The sequence below is a fragment of the Heloderma suspectum genome, chromosome 7 (assembly GCF_057233095.1).
Source record: "Heloderma suspectum isolate Gila_16-S chromosome 7, 16-S_ref, whole genome shotgun sequence".
NCBI classification, from domain to species: Eukaryota; Metazoa; Chordata; class Lepidosauria; order Squamata; family Helodermatidae; genus Heloderma; species Heloderma suspectum.
Window position 1 is genome coordinate 93,731,295 of NC_139464.1, and position 19,258 is coordinate 93,750,552.

At 42.7% G+C, this 19,258-nt stretch overlaps 1 protein-coding gene across 1 annotated transcript in view; it reads right to left on the reverse strand.

The window, feature by feature from the left end:
* Positions 1–4,337: 4,337 nt before the first annotated feature.
* PANX2 (pannexin 2) overlaps positions 4,338–19,258 on the reverse strand; it is a 34,351-nt gene continuing 19,430 nt past the window's right edge. The window contains exons 3-4 of the mRNA XM_084811830.1: positions 7,375–8,826; positions 4,338–4,714 (exon numbers count right to left, since the gene is read on the reverse strand). Of these exons, the coding sequence (XP_084667956.1) occupies positions 4,338–4,714; positions 7,375–8,826 (1,829 nt within the window). The remainder of the gene's footprint in view (positions 4,715–7,374; positions 8,827–19,258) is intronic.

Genomic DNA, 19,258 nt, shown 5'->3' on the forward strand with positions numbered 1-19,258 from the left:
GGGCGATGTGGATGCACTCTTTCCTGGATCAGCTTTTATTCGATTTGTTGGATTGTAAGCCATTGGCAGGGACTTACTTTTTATTATTAATGCGTACAGTGACCAGCACAATATTAGTTTAGATAAAATACTAATTTCCCTAGCAAATACTTTTATAACAAAGGATGACCATTTTAATTATAAAACAGTAAACAAGAGTAGTATTGAGAATATTTATTTGCGTTCAGTGCTATTTTCAATAAATACTGGTGTCATATTTATGCCTGAGGTAAAATAAAAACATTCAAGACTGTAGACCCATACATTTGTGCAGCGTTATTCCTCTACTGTTATACAGAAACCACCTCTAGAGAAATCATTGATTTTTTCTTTAATGTTGCTTTAATTTTTAAAAAAACTTCTTCCACTGGAAATTTGTCAAGGACAGTTATTGCGTGCTATGTTTTCATTGTGCCTTTTGAAAACTACACTAGATATATTTCTAAGAAACTTGCACATCCAAGTTGTAGGAAAAAACAGGCCAAGAAGATGCTCTTTGGGCCAAGCAAGGTAAACATTGTATGAAAATGACAGTACATATTGCAAGTTTATTATCTTTGTAATGCGTGGCCTGGAATAGAAGGGTGCTTACATGCCTGTTGTTTTAGCTTTAAATATGTGTCCCATTGGATTTCAATGAGGCTACACCTGCATTTAAAGCCATTCAACTGCTTAAGTGTTCTGCTACATCAGACTTTTCCACATTACCAGTTTACCAGATGGGAATGTTGAAGGGAAACTGGTTTAACCAGAAGCTGACCTGCAGCATCTACACTGAATAAAAAGTGCCTGGAGATGGGGGCAGTATCCAACAGGCCACTTATGTCTCCACCAATTTTCTTGCACCCCACAATTTCTTCTGCAGGAGCGGTAGATCACGCCAATTCCATTGCACAAGTGAGACCCACCACTTGCGCAACAGAGATTTAATGCTCCCCAGAGGAAGCCCCCAAACAAGCAGAAATAGTCATTTCTGGTTTGGGACAGGTTGCAGAGCTCTCTTATGTGAACTCCGCTGACCTGCCCCATTCCAGAAACACTTGTTTTCGTTTGTTTCTGGTTGCCCCCATAAGCACTAAATCTCCGTTCCACAAGAGGTGGGTGAATCTTGCAGATGGGAATTGGCAGTGTGCAGGAGAATCGGTGGGGGTGTAAGCAGCCCATTGTGTACTGCCCTGGTAGAACAACCACCAAGAACTGTATCTGCATGATTCCAGTAACACCTCTTTAAAGAACAGCTAATGTCCCTGTGAATATTTTAGTACAGCTGGTTTGTACTTTTCCCTCACTCACTCACTCTCACTCACTGCTACCTTGGACTGGGTTAACACTTAACCCTATTACAAGGCACCCCTGTACTGTAGAACCTATCTCTGTTAACCTTCAGAAAAAGGGAGGAGCTCACTTCTTCCCATGGCCAAAATAAATGTTCCTTTAGAGCACTACTGGAGTTCATTTATTTCCTTAACATGAGCGTGCTTGGGAATTTGTTGTGGTGGCCACACAGTCCCAAATTCCAGTACCTCTTTTTTGTCTCCAAAAGGAGCTAATTATAGTGAGGGATGGGGGAAGAAAAGAATTTCTTCAAAGTGGCCTTCTTTTTCTAGCGAGGGAGGGTGAGAAAAAGAAAAATCTCATAGTTTCTCAGAAAAAGTCTTCCAAGAATTTTTAACTCTGCTCCCGTCTGTACCACATGGTGTTTCTGCACATTTGAATTGGCTCTTATTCTGCAGCAGTTCAAGGAGCAAATGTTAAGACAGAGAAGCATTACATGTGAGATGAATTACACTGTATTTGCTTAACCTGTGTGTGGTAAGCTGTAGGCTCTCTTCACACATGAGTTTTTTTTTAGCAGGGATGTTCTTCAACCACTGGTTTTCACAGAAGCATTAGATGACGCAGCTGCTCTCCTCCTGCTATCTCACAACTTCCACTCCCTCTTTCTGTATTATCTGAGAACGGGAAAACCAGGCATTTTCTGTGCTTGTGACTAAAATCGCCATTTCCTCCCTGTTGTTTATTTCCCCTTTAGTGCTTTGTGTGAGCGTGTGCTAGGGGGTGTTGCTGCTGAACAGGGTGTTGCTGTTGAATAACATTGTTGTGACAACAAACTGGTGAGAAGGGGGGGAAGGTTACTGACCGGGCTTGCAGTCACCATTTCTGCCTCTTTCCCATTCCACTACTGGCTCCAAGATCGCCTTGAATAGAGCAATGCTTACTTCTGAGTAAACTCACTAGTTGTAAGGCTTTCCTTTCCTGGGAGTAAGTGCCACTGAAATCTGTGTGGCTTGCTTCTGAGTAGGCATGCATAGGAGTGCATCCCCTTCAATGCATTTACTTGGAACCTCCCCCTCCCATTGACTTACTGACTGCTTCTTCTCCCTTTTGCCCACCAGTTTGATGGGCTTTTTTTCCTCCCAGGTGATAGGGAAGTCTCCCTTCTCAGACACGCAGGAGAAAGGCTTGAATGGGTATTAAAAGTGCCCTTTCTCCTCCCCTGAATAAATTCATCATGCAGAGCTTGGAATAGTCATTTTTAATAGTTTCCTGTTTGGGTGTGGAGTTGTTTTAGATAAGGCAGTAATGCTGAGGTGGTTTTTCATAGTACTCCCTCCCACCTAGCCAGCCACTATCTCTTCTCCTAGCCCACCTTGCAGGGTTGTTGGGAAGCCAGAATAAGGGGGAAGAGCAACAACAGCATGGGGTGAGGGGAGCAAGTTGGATCTAATGAAGAAGGTGTTCCCCATGAAGTGATTGCCAGGGGGGTGCTGCTGCTAGGGATGGCTTGGTGCATTGACTGTATACAAGTCCATTTGTGGATTTCTTAGTTCTGTAGTTGGGAACCCAGAAATCGGTATACCCTTCAAACTCAATAGTGCAAGCAATATACTGCATTTAGTCCATCACACACTGACATATTTAGTACAGAAGGACAAGCAGCACCAGCAACCTCAGGGTAAGCCACCGAGAAGACTCTCTCTCCCTCAGAGGAAGGAGGAGACCAGCTCCCATAGCTTGCTATCCAGATCACTAGAAGGGCTTGCGACATCTCTCCTGCTGTGGAGGAGTGGAGGGATGGGGCAGAGCCATCATTCATTTAACAGGAGCCAATGATCAGGGGAGGGGGTATGGAGCCAGCAGCCCCCTTCTGTCCTGATTGTTCCATGCAGCGTGGCCCAGCCATGAAAAGATATAATGCGAAGGGATGCGCTATGGGAGATGCCTGTATACAGGGCCCGTCTAAATCCCAAAAAGGATCAGGAATCAAAAGGAACGGTTTGTAGTGGAATAAAATGCCAGGTGTGAAGAGAGCCGTAGTGCAGTTAAGTCCTTAAAAAGACCCCTAAGTAACAATCACTGAAATTCCATACCAATGGTGCACTTAGCTCTAATTGGATATTTTTAGCAGCACTGGAATAGTTTTCACATCAGTGAAGTATCTTAGAAAGTTTCTAACCTGGTTTGCAGTTGTCACCCTTTTGACAAAAATAAGGAGCTATAGAACCGTCTTTCTACCACTCTGCTAAAAGATAACATCTGAATCAATAAACTCTCTTCTTGTTCACAATAAAATAGACGTTAAAAAAATAAACTCTTCATTTTCATCACCTCTCAGAGCACATATAAATGTAATTAAAGGGCAGGGCATAGCTCTTGATTCCCTCATTTGCAAGTGCAGCAGGCTGGCAAGTTTCAACTCTCTTTATACTGATGCTGGTGTGAGCCCAGTTGGCTCTTATGTCACTGGCAAGCCCAATACCCGTGAACCAAAATAAGCCTGCGTACAGCCATGTCGTTAAACCCCCCTTTTTTAAACCTTAAGAGACAAAATACAATTTTACTCCTGCCTTTTAAAATGGAAGAATAAGTATCAGACATATTTATGTGCTTCATTACTTTACATAGTGAGTTGGAGTACCAAGGCTATAAGTGCTTTGTTTCAGAAACACTGCATGACATGCGCTCAAGCACTTTAAATATTTGGATAGTTGTAGTAATCCACACTGAATTCATGAAGCTACAGCTAACGTCTTTGTGTTTTGTTTCTTGGTGTTCCAAGAATAGAATAATTTGGTTGGCATTATTATTACTGTTATTATATTTTGCAGGCTACTGATAGAAGTGATGACACTACCCTGAACAACCAATTTGGAGTATTAGTGAAACTTATGGTCTGCATTTCAGAACTCCATGCTCATGCAGTGGGTGGTATCTGTGGGGCAGCATGGATCACATTACAGTGGTACTGGGAGGCGGCCCATCAGGTTCAAGCTTTGATCAGCATCAGCTCTGGTTTGTCAATATTCTGCAGAATTCACTATTGCCAATGGTTCGTCAAAAGTTGCCAACATGATTTGCTTTGTGGAAGGTATGGAGATTATGTCTCCTGCTTCTGTTGGCGAGTTAATCCTATTGTCTAAAGTATCCTCTATAAGATCTGATACCTCTTCTTCATGGTCTTCATACAGTGTATTGATGTGCAAAAGAGGATGTGTGGGGTTACAGTTTAGGGCAGGCACTGGCTCTGCCTTGTTGACCTGGGGCAGAGTGACCTGTGTTGCAACACCAGAAGTTGCTATATGGTTGTGATTACAGGTGAGAAAAGCCCCAGTGGCAGGCACAGTCCTGCATGTGGCATGTGAGTAAAGGGCATCTTTTCCAGGAAGGGAAGAATCTGAAACAGAAACACAGTACATAATAAATCATTAGCTACTTTGTTCACTTCTCGTACTGCCACAGGATCAGTTCTGGCAGGTATGTTTTACGGGTTCATCTCTGTAAAAGCAGTTGTGAGAGACCCCAACATATTCCATGGATGTACACTCTGACAGAGCTGGGTAACTGTATGCTGTATTTTCCCACATCCATGCAGCTCTGGGCTACCTGCCACATTAGTGTCTTAATGCCACCATTTCCCTGTAGTGGCCATTGGTTTTAACAGCCACTACAGGTAACTGTAGCTTGAAAATCTCCTTTAACCCTCACCTGGGGAGCGGGTTTAGCTCAGTGGTAGAGCACATCCTTTGCATGCAGAAGGTCCTTGGTTCAATCTCTGGTATCTCAAGGTAGGGCAGGCAAAGCTGCCTAAAACTCTGGAGAGCTGGTGCCAGTCAGTTTCAACAATATTGGGCTAGATGGACCACGGGTCTGATTCTTAAGTATAAGGCCACTTTCTATGTTTTATGTAAAGTGAGCAACCAATGCTCACTCACCTTCATTTCACTGGCCCACATCTTTTTCTTACTAGAGGTAACAAGTAAGTCAATACCCTGGCTATTTTCCTTCTTTGTTCTTTCTAGCGTTGGCTGCTCCTGATTGCAAGGAAAACCAGCTGGGGGCAGTAACTTACTTGTTTCCTGTTGTAAAAAGGGGCTACTATGATGGTTAGTGCATGGTGATAGCAGCCCTCTTGCTGTCAGCACCCTGTAGAAGCGGTTGGAAGCTTGGAGATATATCTGATGCCTCATTAAGAGGCTAATGTGTGAACAGGCCCTGAAAGACCTATAGCAGGCACAGAAGCTATAGATGTCTAGAAAGTTATTATAGACTTTAGTGCTGAGGATATTGTTTCCTCATCAAAATAATCATAACAGAAAAGGTATCCCACAGACACATACAAAGGATTCTCTAAGGCGTCCAGAGAAAGAATGCAAGATAACCTTCCACACAAACCAATTAAGATCTTTATCAGGGGCCCTTGCCACATACTCCCACTTAGGAAGAGGCTATTGAAGAGGGCCTTTTCTTTGGCATCCAGATTGTGATATTTCTTCCCTAGGTATGTTTGGCTGGTGCTTTCATTGCTATTTTTTAGGTGGCAGGCAAAGTCTGCCCTGTTCTTCCAGGTTTTTAATGACATTTGATGGTCTTTTAGGATATCTGGCCTGCCTCCAATTGGATTATTGTTTTAAAGTTTATCTACTCGTTCATTATTCTTATTGTTCTTTAAGAACTGATGCGTGGTTTTATTGTTACACTGTCTTAAAAAATTAGTCTTGAAGCATATGTGAAAGCTGGACTTTAAATTCTTAAAATAAACAGAACATTTTAATTTTTGACAAATGTGACAGCATTATGTCATAATCAGCACATGGAAACAATCAAAGACCAGAGTAGGAAAACATTATGTAGCACTATTGTTAATTAGAGCAGAGCTGGAGCCAGAATTTACATTTTAAGAAGAGGTCCTTAAATTGCTTATGTCAAAGTAGCTGCACTGAAGCTAATGAGTTTACTCAAGAGTATATGAATTGACTACAGTACAAAGCCTCTAGGAAAGCTTTAAGAGCATATCAATTCTAGAGTTAAACTGCTTTAATTACTCATTCTTCTCGGGGAACTTCAGTACTGTGGCTGGGATCTTTAACAGAGTATTCCCAGTATCCTCAAATTATAATTCCCAAGATTCTTTGGAGGAAGCCATGACAGATTGTGATAAAATTGATATAATGTTCCTAATCTAGATATACCTAATTTTCATTGTAAAAATTTTGAAAGTGCTTTTGGACATGTTTGTTTCATTTTTTGAGAGGGCAAATCCTTCATAATGATTTTAAATAATTACTCTAAATATCCTGACATCGTAAGAGAACTGGAAACCTGAGTTATTACTGAAAACTGTAATTTGAACCATTTGCAAATTATATCAGACTGGAGAACCTCACCTCTCCACATTTTCACATGACGCCACCTTGCATTTTTCCCATAGTCCTATTAATATGATCATATTCTACATTTATTTTGGCTCTGGTCAAACTCTGAGGTTCATGCCATTTGAAGTGAAGCAGATTCCTAAAAATCATCACCTTTCAATGGTTTCCCAGAGAAATAGCATGATTTTGTGAGGGGCTGACATGAGTCCAGACTGAGTCCCCAGAATATGTAAATGGGCCAGAAGTCCAATAATTTTTTCCCCTGAAATACACAGTTATAATAGTTAAAATGTAAAAATAAGTTGGCAAGAAGGGTGACAAATCTTAAGCTTAAGTAAGATAATGAATATTAGTCAGCAAATTCTACAAAAATCCTGTTGACATGTCTCAGGCTTGGTTTATACATACTCCTGTGATGTAGTTGCCACTTCTGTGTGGTAAGAATGCCATGATGCAGCAATAACATCTTCGCATGCTGCCTCTGCCACTCTGACGCACATGGTTTCCAACAGAGAAGCTACTGCTGTGGTATGAAATTCCAACTGTGTGGAAAACAGCCACCATAACCCAATGATATCTGAGTAATTGCCGGAAAAACTCCAGTGTAAGTAGCCATTTTGTAGGCTGCTTTATTGCATTTGACTTAAACACAATAGAATGAGTAGCTGAAATATCACTGTACCTTTGAGAGAAGAGGTGACGTGCACTAGGGCCTTTTCTTCTTGGCTTAAAAATCCACTCCCTTGGCTTTTGGATGTTGCCATAGATGTAATGGGTTGAATCTCTGGCTTGGGTTTCTTACTACTAAGTATATATGGATGAACATCTAAGGAAAAGTGGCGTGTATGCTTCTTCTCATTACCTGTGTTGGACAGGGTGCTAGATTCAGTTTTGTGAGATGAAGATGGCTGAGAGTTTTTTGAGTTGGACTCTAGCAAAGGGGCAACCAGGCTATCTGTTGCTGTTTTCCGACGCACTGGCTTTGGCTTCTCAGGCTTGTTATTCTCAATCTTCATAATAGCTAACTGTTCTTTGAATGGCTGAGGAAGTGGATTGCTACTTGGGATCCATTTCATTTTCTTTCGAGGTCGCTTAATGATCAGTGGTTCATTAGGGTCAATATCTGCAGGATCAATACTGGGGTCTATGGTTTGTATTCCAGAATCACGCACAGTCGGTGTAACATCATGATTAGACTGGGCTAGTGCTGCAAGCAGCTGACGTACCACGTTATCATACATCAGATCACTTTCATTGGTAATGAAATCCAAGCGGTTCAATGACTTGATGTGGTCCCGATTTTCATTGCAAAACATGGCCAAGATATTGATATCACAGAACTGTGACTTCTGCCACTGTTTTTTAGTCTTTATGCCAACCTTGTTCAGTTTGTCAAATATGAAGTTGGATTTGCGGAATATGAAAAGATGAATTAAATTGATGAGAATAATCAAGTTCATGAAGCAGAGGAGGACAATGTCTACTGCAGCAATTATGCGCTGTAGTTGAACTGAAGGCAGTTTGCAGTTCACCCGGATGAGCAACTTAGAACTGCTTGTTTTGTCAGGAGGTTCTCCGAGAGCACATGTAAACTCGTTTTGTTTCTGTGTAGCATAATAGGTGGACAAGTATGTGACTGGGATGATACTTAAAAAGATGATAAACAGATGTCGCGCAAGATAAAGTTTGGCTAAGAAATTACTGCGCCCTCTCCTTTCCAGGTATTTTTCAAACAAATTTTGCTCTGGGCTCTTTTCCTTTTCAGCATTCTCAATTATTTCTCTTTTCTCTCGTTCTGTAATTCCAGGGCCTTTGGACTGGATTTGTTTTTCAATTTTTGGCGCACGGCCTTCAGCTGCTCGGTGGTAGCAATTATCTATCTCTTGGAGCAAAAAGTTAAGTTCAGAAGTCAGTCTGGTGGAGGCCAGGAATTCCCAGCCAAGTGCTGGAATGTACATAATGCCAGCAAAAGCCAGCAGGGCATATGGAAGAAACTTATGCTCAAACAAGGAGGGCCAATGGCTGGCATTTACTCCTGGCAAGGCATCCCTTAGTTCTGTCCAACAATATCCTCTGGCATACAAGGCTTGGTCACGGGTGAAGTTGTGTGGTGTGTAACAGTATATTGGCTCCTCTGTATAACAGAGAGAAAAGTCACTGCTGTGCATTTAACCTACAAAAGGAACTCTGTAAAATAAATATGTTATAAGCTATATCAATTTTAATCTACAGTATATTTAAAATAGCATTGTGTACAAAAACTGCACCATTCCTATAGTGTTAAATTCTGCCTTCCTATGTCATTCCATAAACCCTGGGAAACCTATACACCTGAAAATGCTACAGTGAACTTGAACTAGGAATTATCAATAACATTTACACAAACTGTCTTGGTGACCATTATCAATGCAAATTGTAATACACTTTGGAAAGCAAACAGGATAGCCCTGCTATATAGTAAACAAGGGCTCGTCCACACAAAACAAGAATTGGTGCTATGTCCTTCAGTGCACACAAGCATATTTACTATTCAAAACAATGGCTATGTTTTTGTAAACCCATGACTAAACAGATTTGCCATATTCTTTTTCCATTTAAGAGTTCTGGAGCAGATCAAAATTCATGTGGTGCAGTTTTTCCCTCAATGCATCACTGTAATTGGAGAAGCTAAGCCTGTGAACTTTCTGGCTTCCTCATAGTTCTCAAAGGAACAGAAGCTCAAACAATATATTTGAAAGATTTGGATGTTCCATGCTGAACAGCATGTAAAAGTTCCATATTCTCTTTGCCGTGCCAGATTCCTCTCTTTGTAATTCATTCTACTACTTGTGCTGAACCAGGCAAAGGTAGTTTAAAATTATCCCACACCTTGGACTATGGCAGTTGTTTCCCTCTCATGTGGTGAGGAAACAGAAGTCATGTTCTACATTTTGGAACTTTTTAAACCAGCTCCAAAGATGGACAGGTCTGTCTGAACACAGAGATGTTCTCAGACATTTACAGTATCAGCAGAAGTGACAGCTTCCCTCACAGCACATTTCAATGTTCAGCTGGCCTGGCTTATGTACAGCCCAATGAGAAAGGGTACATAATCTGTATCCTATCATGTACTATTCCAAAACTGTGGAACTGTGGTGAAAGTGAATTTAGAGATAAGGAAACCAAAAGGGTGTTAGATTTTAACACAACTTTTGAGATAATGAAGTAGAGAAGAACAGCTATCTGTAACTGATGCAATATCATGAATAGTAGGGTTGGAAGGGACCTATAAGACCATTGAGTCCAACCCCATATTTGTTGTTATAAAACACCAGACTGGTGGAGTGATAACAAACAACTTTACTTCCTACTGTATCTAGGTTCTCATGAGAAATGACTGCAAGCTAGAAATCTTTGTAGACAACTACTAATAGTCATCTCTTGTAACCTGAACTCCTAAAGCTTTTACAATGAAATGCCATGCACTCTGTATGGGGACAAAGGTACAACAGACTGGGATTCACAAAATCATATCAGTTTTAACTTGACACAAAATACACTTCCTATAAATAGGTGTAGCTGAGGTTAAACAGTCCAATGCCAAGTAAATCTTCCTAGAAGCCTATTCAAGATCTAAGTCATTCTTCCCAACCTGGTGCCTTCCAGTTGTTTTGAACTACAACTTAGATACATGAAACCATTGGGAGAGGTTGTCTGGAGTTTTGGGGTTCGGTGTCACCAGTATGCCGATGCCACCCAACTCTTCTTTTCCTTTCCATCTAATTCCAAGGAAGCTGTTTTAGTGCTTAAACGGGTGTCTTGTCGGCAGCAATGGACTGGATGAAGGCAAACAAACTGAAGCTTAATGCAGACAAGACAGAGATGTTCCTGGTCAGTCGAAAGGTAGATCGGGGAATAAGGATACAGCTTGTGCTGGATGGGGTTAGACTCCCCCCAAAGACACAGGTTCGCAGCTTGGGCGTACTTCTGGATTCAGCCCTGAGCCTGGATGCCCAGGTTTCAGCTGTGGCCAGGACTGCATTTGCACAGTTAAAGCTGTGCCCATTCCTTGAGATGTCTGACTTGGCCACAGTAACACATGCCTTAGTTACATCCCATTTGGATTACTGTAACGCGCTCTACATGGGGCTGCCTCTGAAGAGTGCTTGGAAACTTCAGCTGGTTCAAAGAGCTGCTGCCAGACTGTTGACTGGGGCTGGCTACAGGGAGTATACAACTCCCCTGCTAAAATAGCTTCACTGGCTCCCAGTCTGTTTCTGGGCACAATTGAAAGTGCTGTTCATGACCTATAAAGCTCTATACAGCTTGGGTCCAGGTTATCTGAAAGACCGTATTCTCCCCTATGAGCCTGCTCGTGACCTGAGATCTTCATGGGAGGCCCTTCTCATGGTCCCACCACCTCCACCACAGGCTCACCTGGTGGAAACGTGGGAGAGGGACTTCTCGGTGGCTGCCCCAAAGCACTGGAACTCTCTTCCCAGGGAGGCGAGAGTGGTTACCCCCCCCCCGGGTTTGTTTCCGCAGGCAGGCAAAAATGTTTTTGTTCCAGCAGGCCTTTGGGGATAAAGTCTGGACCTGTGAGAATATGATGGATTGATACTATTGTTTATGTTGTTGCTGTCTTTTAACATTTTGGTATTTTATACAATTTTAATATAATTGATGATTTAATTATATTTTTAACTTTTGTATATTTCTATTTATATGTTTTAACTGTAAAAGTTTTTAATGCTGTAAAGCTGCCTTGAGTCCCAATATTGGGAAAAAGGTGTGATGATGAGGAGGATAATAAAAATAATAATACAACTCTCAGCTTTCCCAACCACTGACCATGTTGCTTGTGGCAGATGGGAACTGAAGTCCAGAACATCCAGATGGCACCAGGTTGGGAAAGACTCATCTAAGTAAATAATGGCCCAATTCATACGTAATGGAATAGCGTTACTATGGTAGTGTTACAAGAAGGAGCTACAGTGAACCCTGGGATCTCATGCTCCCCCTTCCCCTCTCCTTCTCCAGCAAGGAGATCAGACGCCTCTACTTTCATTTTAGATTAACCAGTTTATTCTTACATCAGAATGCTAAACTGTGGTTAATCTTGAACAACAGTTAGTGAAAATAAGTCAGTGTCCTAAACTATGATTTGAAGTTGGTTTGTTCCTACTAACATTAAGTTAGGCTAACTGCAGTTTGTCTGGATCACACAGCAAGCCACGGTTAATCTAAAAGACAAGCAAAAACTTTTGAACTCCTTGCAGCCACTCCAAAGGAGGAGTGGAGACGGGGGAGTGTGCAAGCCTGAGGCACGCTGTGGCTAATCTTCATAACACTAAATCACAGTCATTGCACAGCACATGTCCGAATGCAGACAATTTGGAAATCTAATGATCCAGAATCTCGATCTATGTTAAGCCTTTCAGGAATGGATATTTGTTAATTTAAAATATGCGGCTTACAATAATTTATAAAATACAATATTATAAAAACTTACAAATATAATAACTGGAACATAACAGCATCAGCAACACTCCAGCAGCCCACTAAACCAGAGATTCCAAAGCTCTCTGGAAATGACAAGTGGTTAGCAATATTCTAAAGGTTGGGAAAGAGACAGTTAGAGAGGCCAGCCTGTGGGAAAATCCCGTAACTATGAAATCACTAAAGAAAAAGCCTCTACATCTTACGGTTCCCAACTATACCTCTGTAAAGGAAAGTATCTGCAATAGAGGCCTCATCTGCAGAACTTCAGGGAAGTGGCCTATTTAGATGGGAACACATTAAAGTCTTAACGGTTGGGGTCACAGGGCAGGTTTAGCTTCCATCCCAGATATGTACACTTTTAGTTTTCCCCATATACATGAATGATTGCTATCCATTCTATGGAGAAAGGTTAAAGCATTGTTGCACTTCAGGATACTGTTGTGAGGGCACCCCTTACCCCTCACCAGTGGCCCAACCTCTACTGATCGGGATTCTGCAGGGTGTGTGTTGAATATACACAAGGCGCAGAGCCACAAGGACCCTGCCAACAGTATCTGCAATATACAAATCTCCACATATATCCCACATATCATAATGTGGGCATTTTCCATGTTCTATATAATTATTACCCGGGCTGGAATTGGATTTTTCATGTGGGGGTCCATCAAATTAATTTATTTCAATAAAACTACAATTCAATTTGCATCAAATGCGCACTTTCCCCTATCAATGTTCATTTTTTAATATGAAAATTTACCATTTTTTTTTTGCAAATGTTTGCTCTACTTTCTCTAGGGGGAAATGAGCCGCTAAGCTATGTGCGATGACACAATAATAGTTTGAGACTAGATATCCATTTGGATGAGTCTATTCTGTATTCATAACAGTTCACAGAAGCTCCTTTACTAGCTGAAGCAAATGGACCAAATTATTGACAGCGTCCTGACAATAAGCTCCTAAAATAATGCCATTAGCCTTTTCCTTTGGGGATGCATACTGAGAACATCAGGGTTGTCAAATTTATGTAGATGAGGATCACACACCTATGACTCAGGCTTGATTAAATGGCAAGGTTATATGTAGGTTATAGCCTTTCATAAGAATCTGCAGCCAAAAGCAACTATTAATGGCTCCTGTCATTGGCTGCATGTAGAGATGTGTTGTGTGAATGACTCACATGCATCATTAGCTCCCTGACAATATTATGAGCAGTAATCCTGAAGAATCTCGGCAGTAGTTCTCAGGATCAGTCTGAGGGAAACTATATATATGAACCAGTCACTCAATACATATCCAGTCATGGGAATCTTTTGCAAAGCGAAAGTAATCCCTAATCCTAAAGGCAGCACAAACTCTCAAAACCAACAATTCTACCTCTCAAACATACCAAGTAGAATGAATTGGGTCCAGACTTGGAAATTCTTGGAGTTGACCCACTGAAATAAATGGGGCTTAACTTAGTCATGACTACCTTGGCCCACTGGTTTTAATGGGTCTACTATAAGCATGACTAAGTCTGGATTCATCCCTGTCTATATAGCATTACAGTGCATTTGTTTTAAAGCACATCATCCCATGTCTGTGTTAAAGTTGCCCTCCCCTAACATCCCATCACAGTTCTCCCATGTTTCGTCTTATCTTGGTCCTGACATCTGATAAGTGCAGTATGAATGAACTCTAGACTTAAAGCTTTAGATGCAGCAATATCCTTGTCCTTTAAGCCATGGGACATACAGTCATTTGAATGTCAAAAATAGAACAGACCTCTAAAGAGCTGTTTTAGCATATCAAAGGGCTTGGGCAGACTCCCCACTCTCCCAAGTTTCCAAAATAGTTTGCCATGTGGAATGGAGAACTACTGCCTGAGGACACCCCCCTCCCCCGCACAGAACTTAACTGTATGGTTCTTTAGGCTTCTTCACACAACCCTCTAGTTCCCATGTCCTACTGAACTGAGACTGTAAGTCAGGGGTGGGGATTGTGTGGCCCTCCAGCTATTGTTGGTCTCCAACTCCCATCAGTTCCACCTACTATAGCCAATGATCAGGGATGATGGGAACTGGAGTCCAACATTTGAACAGCCAGATTTTTTCCAGCCCTGCTGTCAGCCTTTAACAAGCACATACAACTGAATCTGCCACATACTGCTTCCTAATTTACTCCTGCTTTCCCTTCCCTTCCCCTGTTGCTCCCCCGAGTCCAGTATTAGATTGTAAGCTCCGCTGGGCAGGGACCCGTCTTCTTAGGTTTTGCAAAGCGCCATGTACATGGAGAGCACTATAGAAATATTAACATCATTCTGATCATAACAATGGGACCTATTAAAAGTTGGGGAGAAATTTTGAGCAAAAGTTTGAACTTTCATATATGTGTGATCCATGTTTATAGTAACTGGAATCATACTAATCAGAACCATTCTGGATTGTACTACTTCATTCAAAACAATAAACCCTTGAAGAGGTAAAGCAAGAAAATGTATGGCATGCGAAACACTTTGGCAATGCTAGGATATTTGCGTTATCAAACATTCCTGTGTTGTAAAGTCACTTTACTTATTTTGCATAAACTTTGAATGTAGTTTTCATAGACTGTATTTTTTGCAAGTCGTTTCTCTCTGACCTCATTATTCATATTTCCCCCACTCTACAGCTGTGTGTCTGTGTTTGTGTATAGATAGATATGCCAACTAAGAATGACACTTACAGTCAAACTACAGCTTACTTTAAACTACACGGTTAAAACTTTAAAGGGAGCACAGAGACTTGATCTGGATTGGGAGGCCACACTTGCAATTTACATTGCCAAGAACTGATCCATTTGTTTCAATAGATCACATGTAGTTTGGTCCTTGTTCATCTAGCCACAAGAACATTATGACACAATAAAAGCTGCCACAAAACTGCTGTTTTTCCTACAGTCAACTAATGCGGCTACTGTTCCAGAAAAGGCTAAATATGGTTGCCAATAAAAGTTTATTTATGAAATATTTTGTAAGCAACAGCAAAATCCATCCTCAGAACTTGTTAAGTAATTTGCCCCTAAGGGTGGCATTTATTTATTTATTCATTCATTCATTTATTTCATTTCATTTCTATACCGCCCAATAGCCGAAGCTCTCTGGGCGGTTCACAAAAATTAAAGTATTCCATTGTGCTGATTCCATGCTATTGAAAAGTGCTCCTTCTCTGATAAATTCAGTGCTTTATGGTTTATGTGGCAAAGTTCCATGGTCAGATTGCTCAGATTTAAACCCATTGTACGGAATTAGGTAATACTAATAATCTGGATCTTTGACCTCTGCAACAATAGGCCTCAGCATGAAAAATAAGAAAGAAAGCACGAGTTCAGCTGAAAGAGAGAACTATTGTATATGAATAACAGGCCTCATATATGACAAAAGAATGTAATGAAGCACATAGTTTTCAATCCATCCAAAGCTTTTCATGCACAAACCCCGCTGGAACAAGTGATAACTCCACAAGAGCACACACACCTGTTAGAGTGTGCCCATAATACGAAAGTCACTTACCTTTTCGAAGGGTGACATTCGCGGTGGGGGGGAGGTGCTCCGTCCCTCCCTCTGAAATTCTCCCCGGCCGGCTCTGCAGCGACTCTGCGGAGCCGCCAGCCGGGGCCACCCGCAGCTGGACATCCGACTGCTGGGCAGCCTGCACAGGGATGCAAATGGCGGCCACCGTAGCTGCCGCCATTTGCGTCCCTGTATTTTGCCGTGATAGGCTACGTAAATATTTACATAGCCTATCACGGCAAAAAAAAAAAAAGGGAACGCAAATGGCGATGGCTACGGCGGCCGCCATTTGTGTTCCCCTTTTTTTTGTTGCCGTGATAGGCTACGTAAATATTTACGTAGCCTATCATGGCAAAATACAGGGGCGCAAATGGTGGCCGCTATGCCATTTGAGCCCCTGTCTTTTGCCGTAATAGGCTACGTAATTATTTACATAGCCTATCATGGCAAAAAAAGGGAATGCAAATGGTGGCCGTTGTAGCCGCCACCATTTGCGGTGTCCCCCCCCCCCCCCCGTGATAGGCTACATAAATATTTATGTAGTCTATCTGTCAGGGTGGACACTGAGCCCATAGAATCCCAGAGTAGTTCTGATTCTGAGGAAGAGGAGTCGCTCCTGGGACAGGAACACGCTCCCAGGGCCAACAGCTGACGGAGATTCGTCCCACTGGCATTCCTAGCTTAGATAACAGACCTGGGAGTGACAGAGGACGGGAAGCAGACTTGATGGACGCGCGTCGCCGACACAGAGAGCGGCACCAAATGGAGGTGTAGTGCCCGGTTGGTGCACAAACAACGGTTGCGCCCAGAGGATCCAAGGGAAAAGGGGAGGGACTCTCCCTAGCCCTTAAGTTCAGGGTCTGCCAGTGATTCCCTTTCAAATGGGGACCAACTGTTCCAACTTAGGGCATAGGTACTCTGCTGCTCATATTTAGTTGCTAACAGTAAAGTTGTTAAGTTGTAAAAGAGGAATAAAGCTTTGAAAAGAATCCCTTTGTCTTTGTCTGGACTTGGCTACTGGATTAGACTGAGAGAGGCCTCCAAGGAGCCCTTGACACTATCACGGCCTCCGCAGGGATGCAAATGGTGTCCCTGCGTTAGCCGTGATAGGCTACGTAAGAATTTACATAGCCTATCATGGCTATAATGAAGAAGCGAATGGCGGCCGCAGACACAGCTGCCGTTCGCAAAGCAGTGCGAATGGCAGCAGGTAGGTGCTCCATTTCGTGCGCCTTTCATGGGGTGGGGGGTGGGGCTTCGTTCCCACTGGCATTCGGCCTCACTGAGATCCGTGGCGGAATTCTCTGACTAGGGGTGTACGAAACCGCGCTTACCTGGCTCCACCGGGTTCCGCTGGGGGGGGGGAGGCGCTCCGTCCCTTCCCCCGGAATCCTCAACGGGGTGGGAGGTGCTCTGTGCCTCCCCCCAGAATCCTGGCCGGCCGGCCCCACTCTGTGGCCAAGCTGAAGAGCCACTGGCCGGCTCCAGCTGCCTGCAGGCGGACATCCGGCTGCTGGGCAGCCCTGCAGGGACGCAAATGGCGGTTGTCGTAGCTGCCGTCATTTGCGTCCCTTTCTTTCGCCGTGATAGGCTACGTAAATTTTTATGTAGCCTATCACGGAAGGGGAAAACCCCAGCGTACACAAATGGCGGTAGCCACCGCCATTTGTGTACGCTGGGGTCCCCCCCGCGCGGTGATAGGCTACGTAAATACTTACGTAGCCTATCACGGCTGAAGAGGAGCAAGCGAATGGCGGCCGCAGGATGGCTGTCATTCGCACAGCAGCACAGACAGGAGCAGGTAAGTGCTCCGTTTCGCGTGCCTTTCATGGGGTGGGGGCGGCGGGTACTTCGTCCCGCACGCCTTTCGTGGGGGGGGGCTTCATTCCACGATGGTTTTCGGGGGGCCGAGCACTGGCATTCGGCCTCACAGAGATCCGTCGCAGAATTCTCTGACATCCCTATCTCTGACATCCCTAGCCCATAACGTACCACAACATTACAGCAATCCGCTCAGAAAAAAAATCTCCTAGCAGTCTTTTAGAATGGGCAAATGGCCCATGAATAAAAATACAATGCAGTGTGTTAATTACTTGATTTTTTTAATTGAATGGAAAGTAGCTGTTCCATTGTTCCTGGTAACAGGTTTAAAAGAAAAAAATGTCTCAGATCGTCTTCTTTCTGGAAAATAAATTATAAATAGGTTAAAATGGTTGAAATAAAGCTGGCATTTGCTTGCCACAGCTTTTTCCACCTTTGCTATGTAAATTTTAAAAACATGTAAATCCACTAGCTACCTAAACAACGGGCACCCCTTGAATGATTATTTGATGAAGTGCACCATGAGTAGGTGAATGGAGGACTTTGACACCATATAGAGAGCACTACCTGCCGAGACCACTACCTGCCGAATTACATGGCTTGTGGAGAGTATACTTTCTGAGAAGCCATCCTTTAAGGCATGTAATTGGCTCCTTCTGACCTTGGGGTAAATCGTTTGGGTTCAGCTATGAGACTTGGCCTGGGTGAATATTGCTACTCAATCTTTCAACATCCGAGATGCATTACTTACTTACACTGATTTTGATTTCAATTATGACAACCTCTGGTTGCATTCCTGGCTTACTATGAAGGAGCAATGTGTGAATACCCACAGACCTTTGACTCTCCTGCTTCACTCTTCCGTTTGTGCGAGAGGGTGAAACTAACCAGGAAGGCCTAGCTTATTGTGATATCTGAACTTGGGATCTTGGTTTGTTGCTTCCAGACAAGCTTGTATAGTAAGCCAGGAACAAACCAACATTTCTTGTTGGCTTATGAATCCTGGTTTGTCTGGAAACAACAGAATAGGATCCTGGGTTTGGATGTTGCACTAAACAATCCCTTCCTGGTTAGTTTTACCCACTAGCATGAAGTGGGGAGTAAATGGGCTGCATACACCCGCATGCTGCTTGAACACAATAAGCTGGGAATCCTAATTTATCATTATGCCTGAACACAGCCAGTTTCTGGCCTCAATCCCCACTTGGACCTGATCCCAATACTACCTGTGGCTTAGAACTGACAGAACTCCACTCACCAAACAATTCCATATGCAAGATATACTCATACAGACAATGCTGTTTCAAATAAACAGATAATTTGTTTGCTCGTGCTCCTACAATATCAAAATGGTGCACATGCAAAATTATAGAGGTGATATAGAAACACAGAAATAAAATAAAATACCTTGAGACAAAATCTCAACTAGTAAGCAGTGGTACTATTAATTCTAACTAAGTTTGTTTCTATTTTTTAAAAGGATAATATTACCTTTAATTAAGAATGGTATCTTCAGTGGTGCACAGCTTTCCTCAGAAAACCTTCTCCTACAATATGTACAGCTAAGCGCAGGCAGTACTGCGATTCTAAACACAGTTGAAGGAAGCGAGTTCCTTGGAAATGGATGGGGCTAAATGTCTGCCTCTAACTGGGGACAAATAAAATTCCTTCAAATATTAAAGCAGCTTATTATGCCGTTAATGTAACTACGTCGTTAATGTGGGCAGCTGCCAGA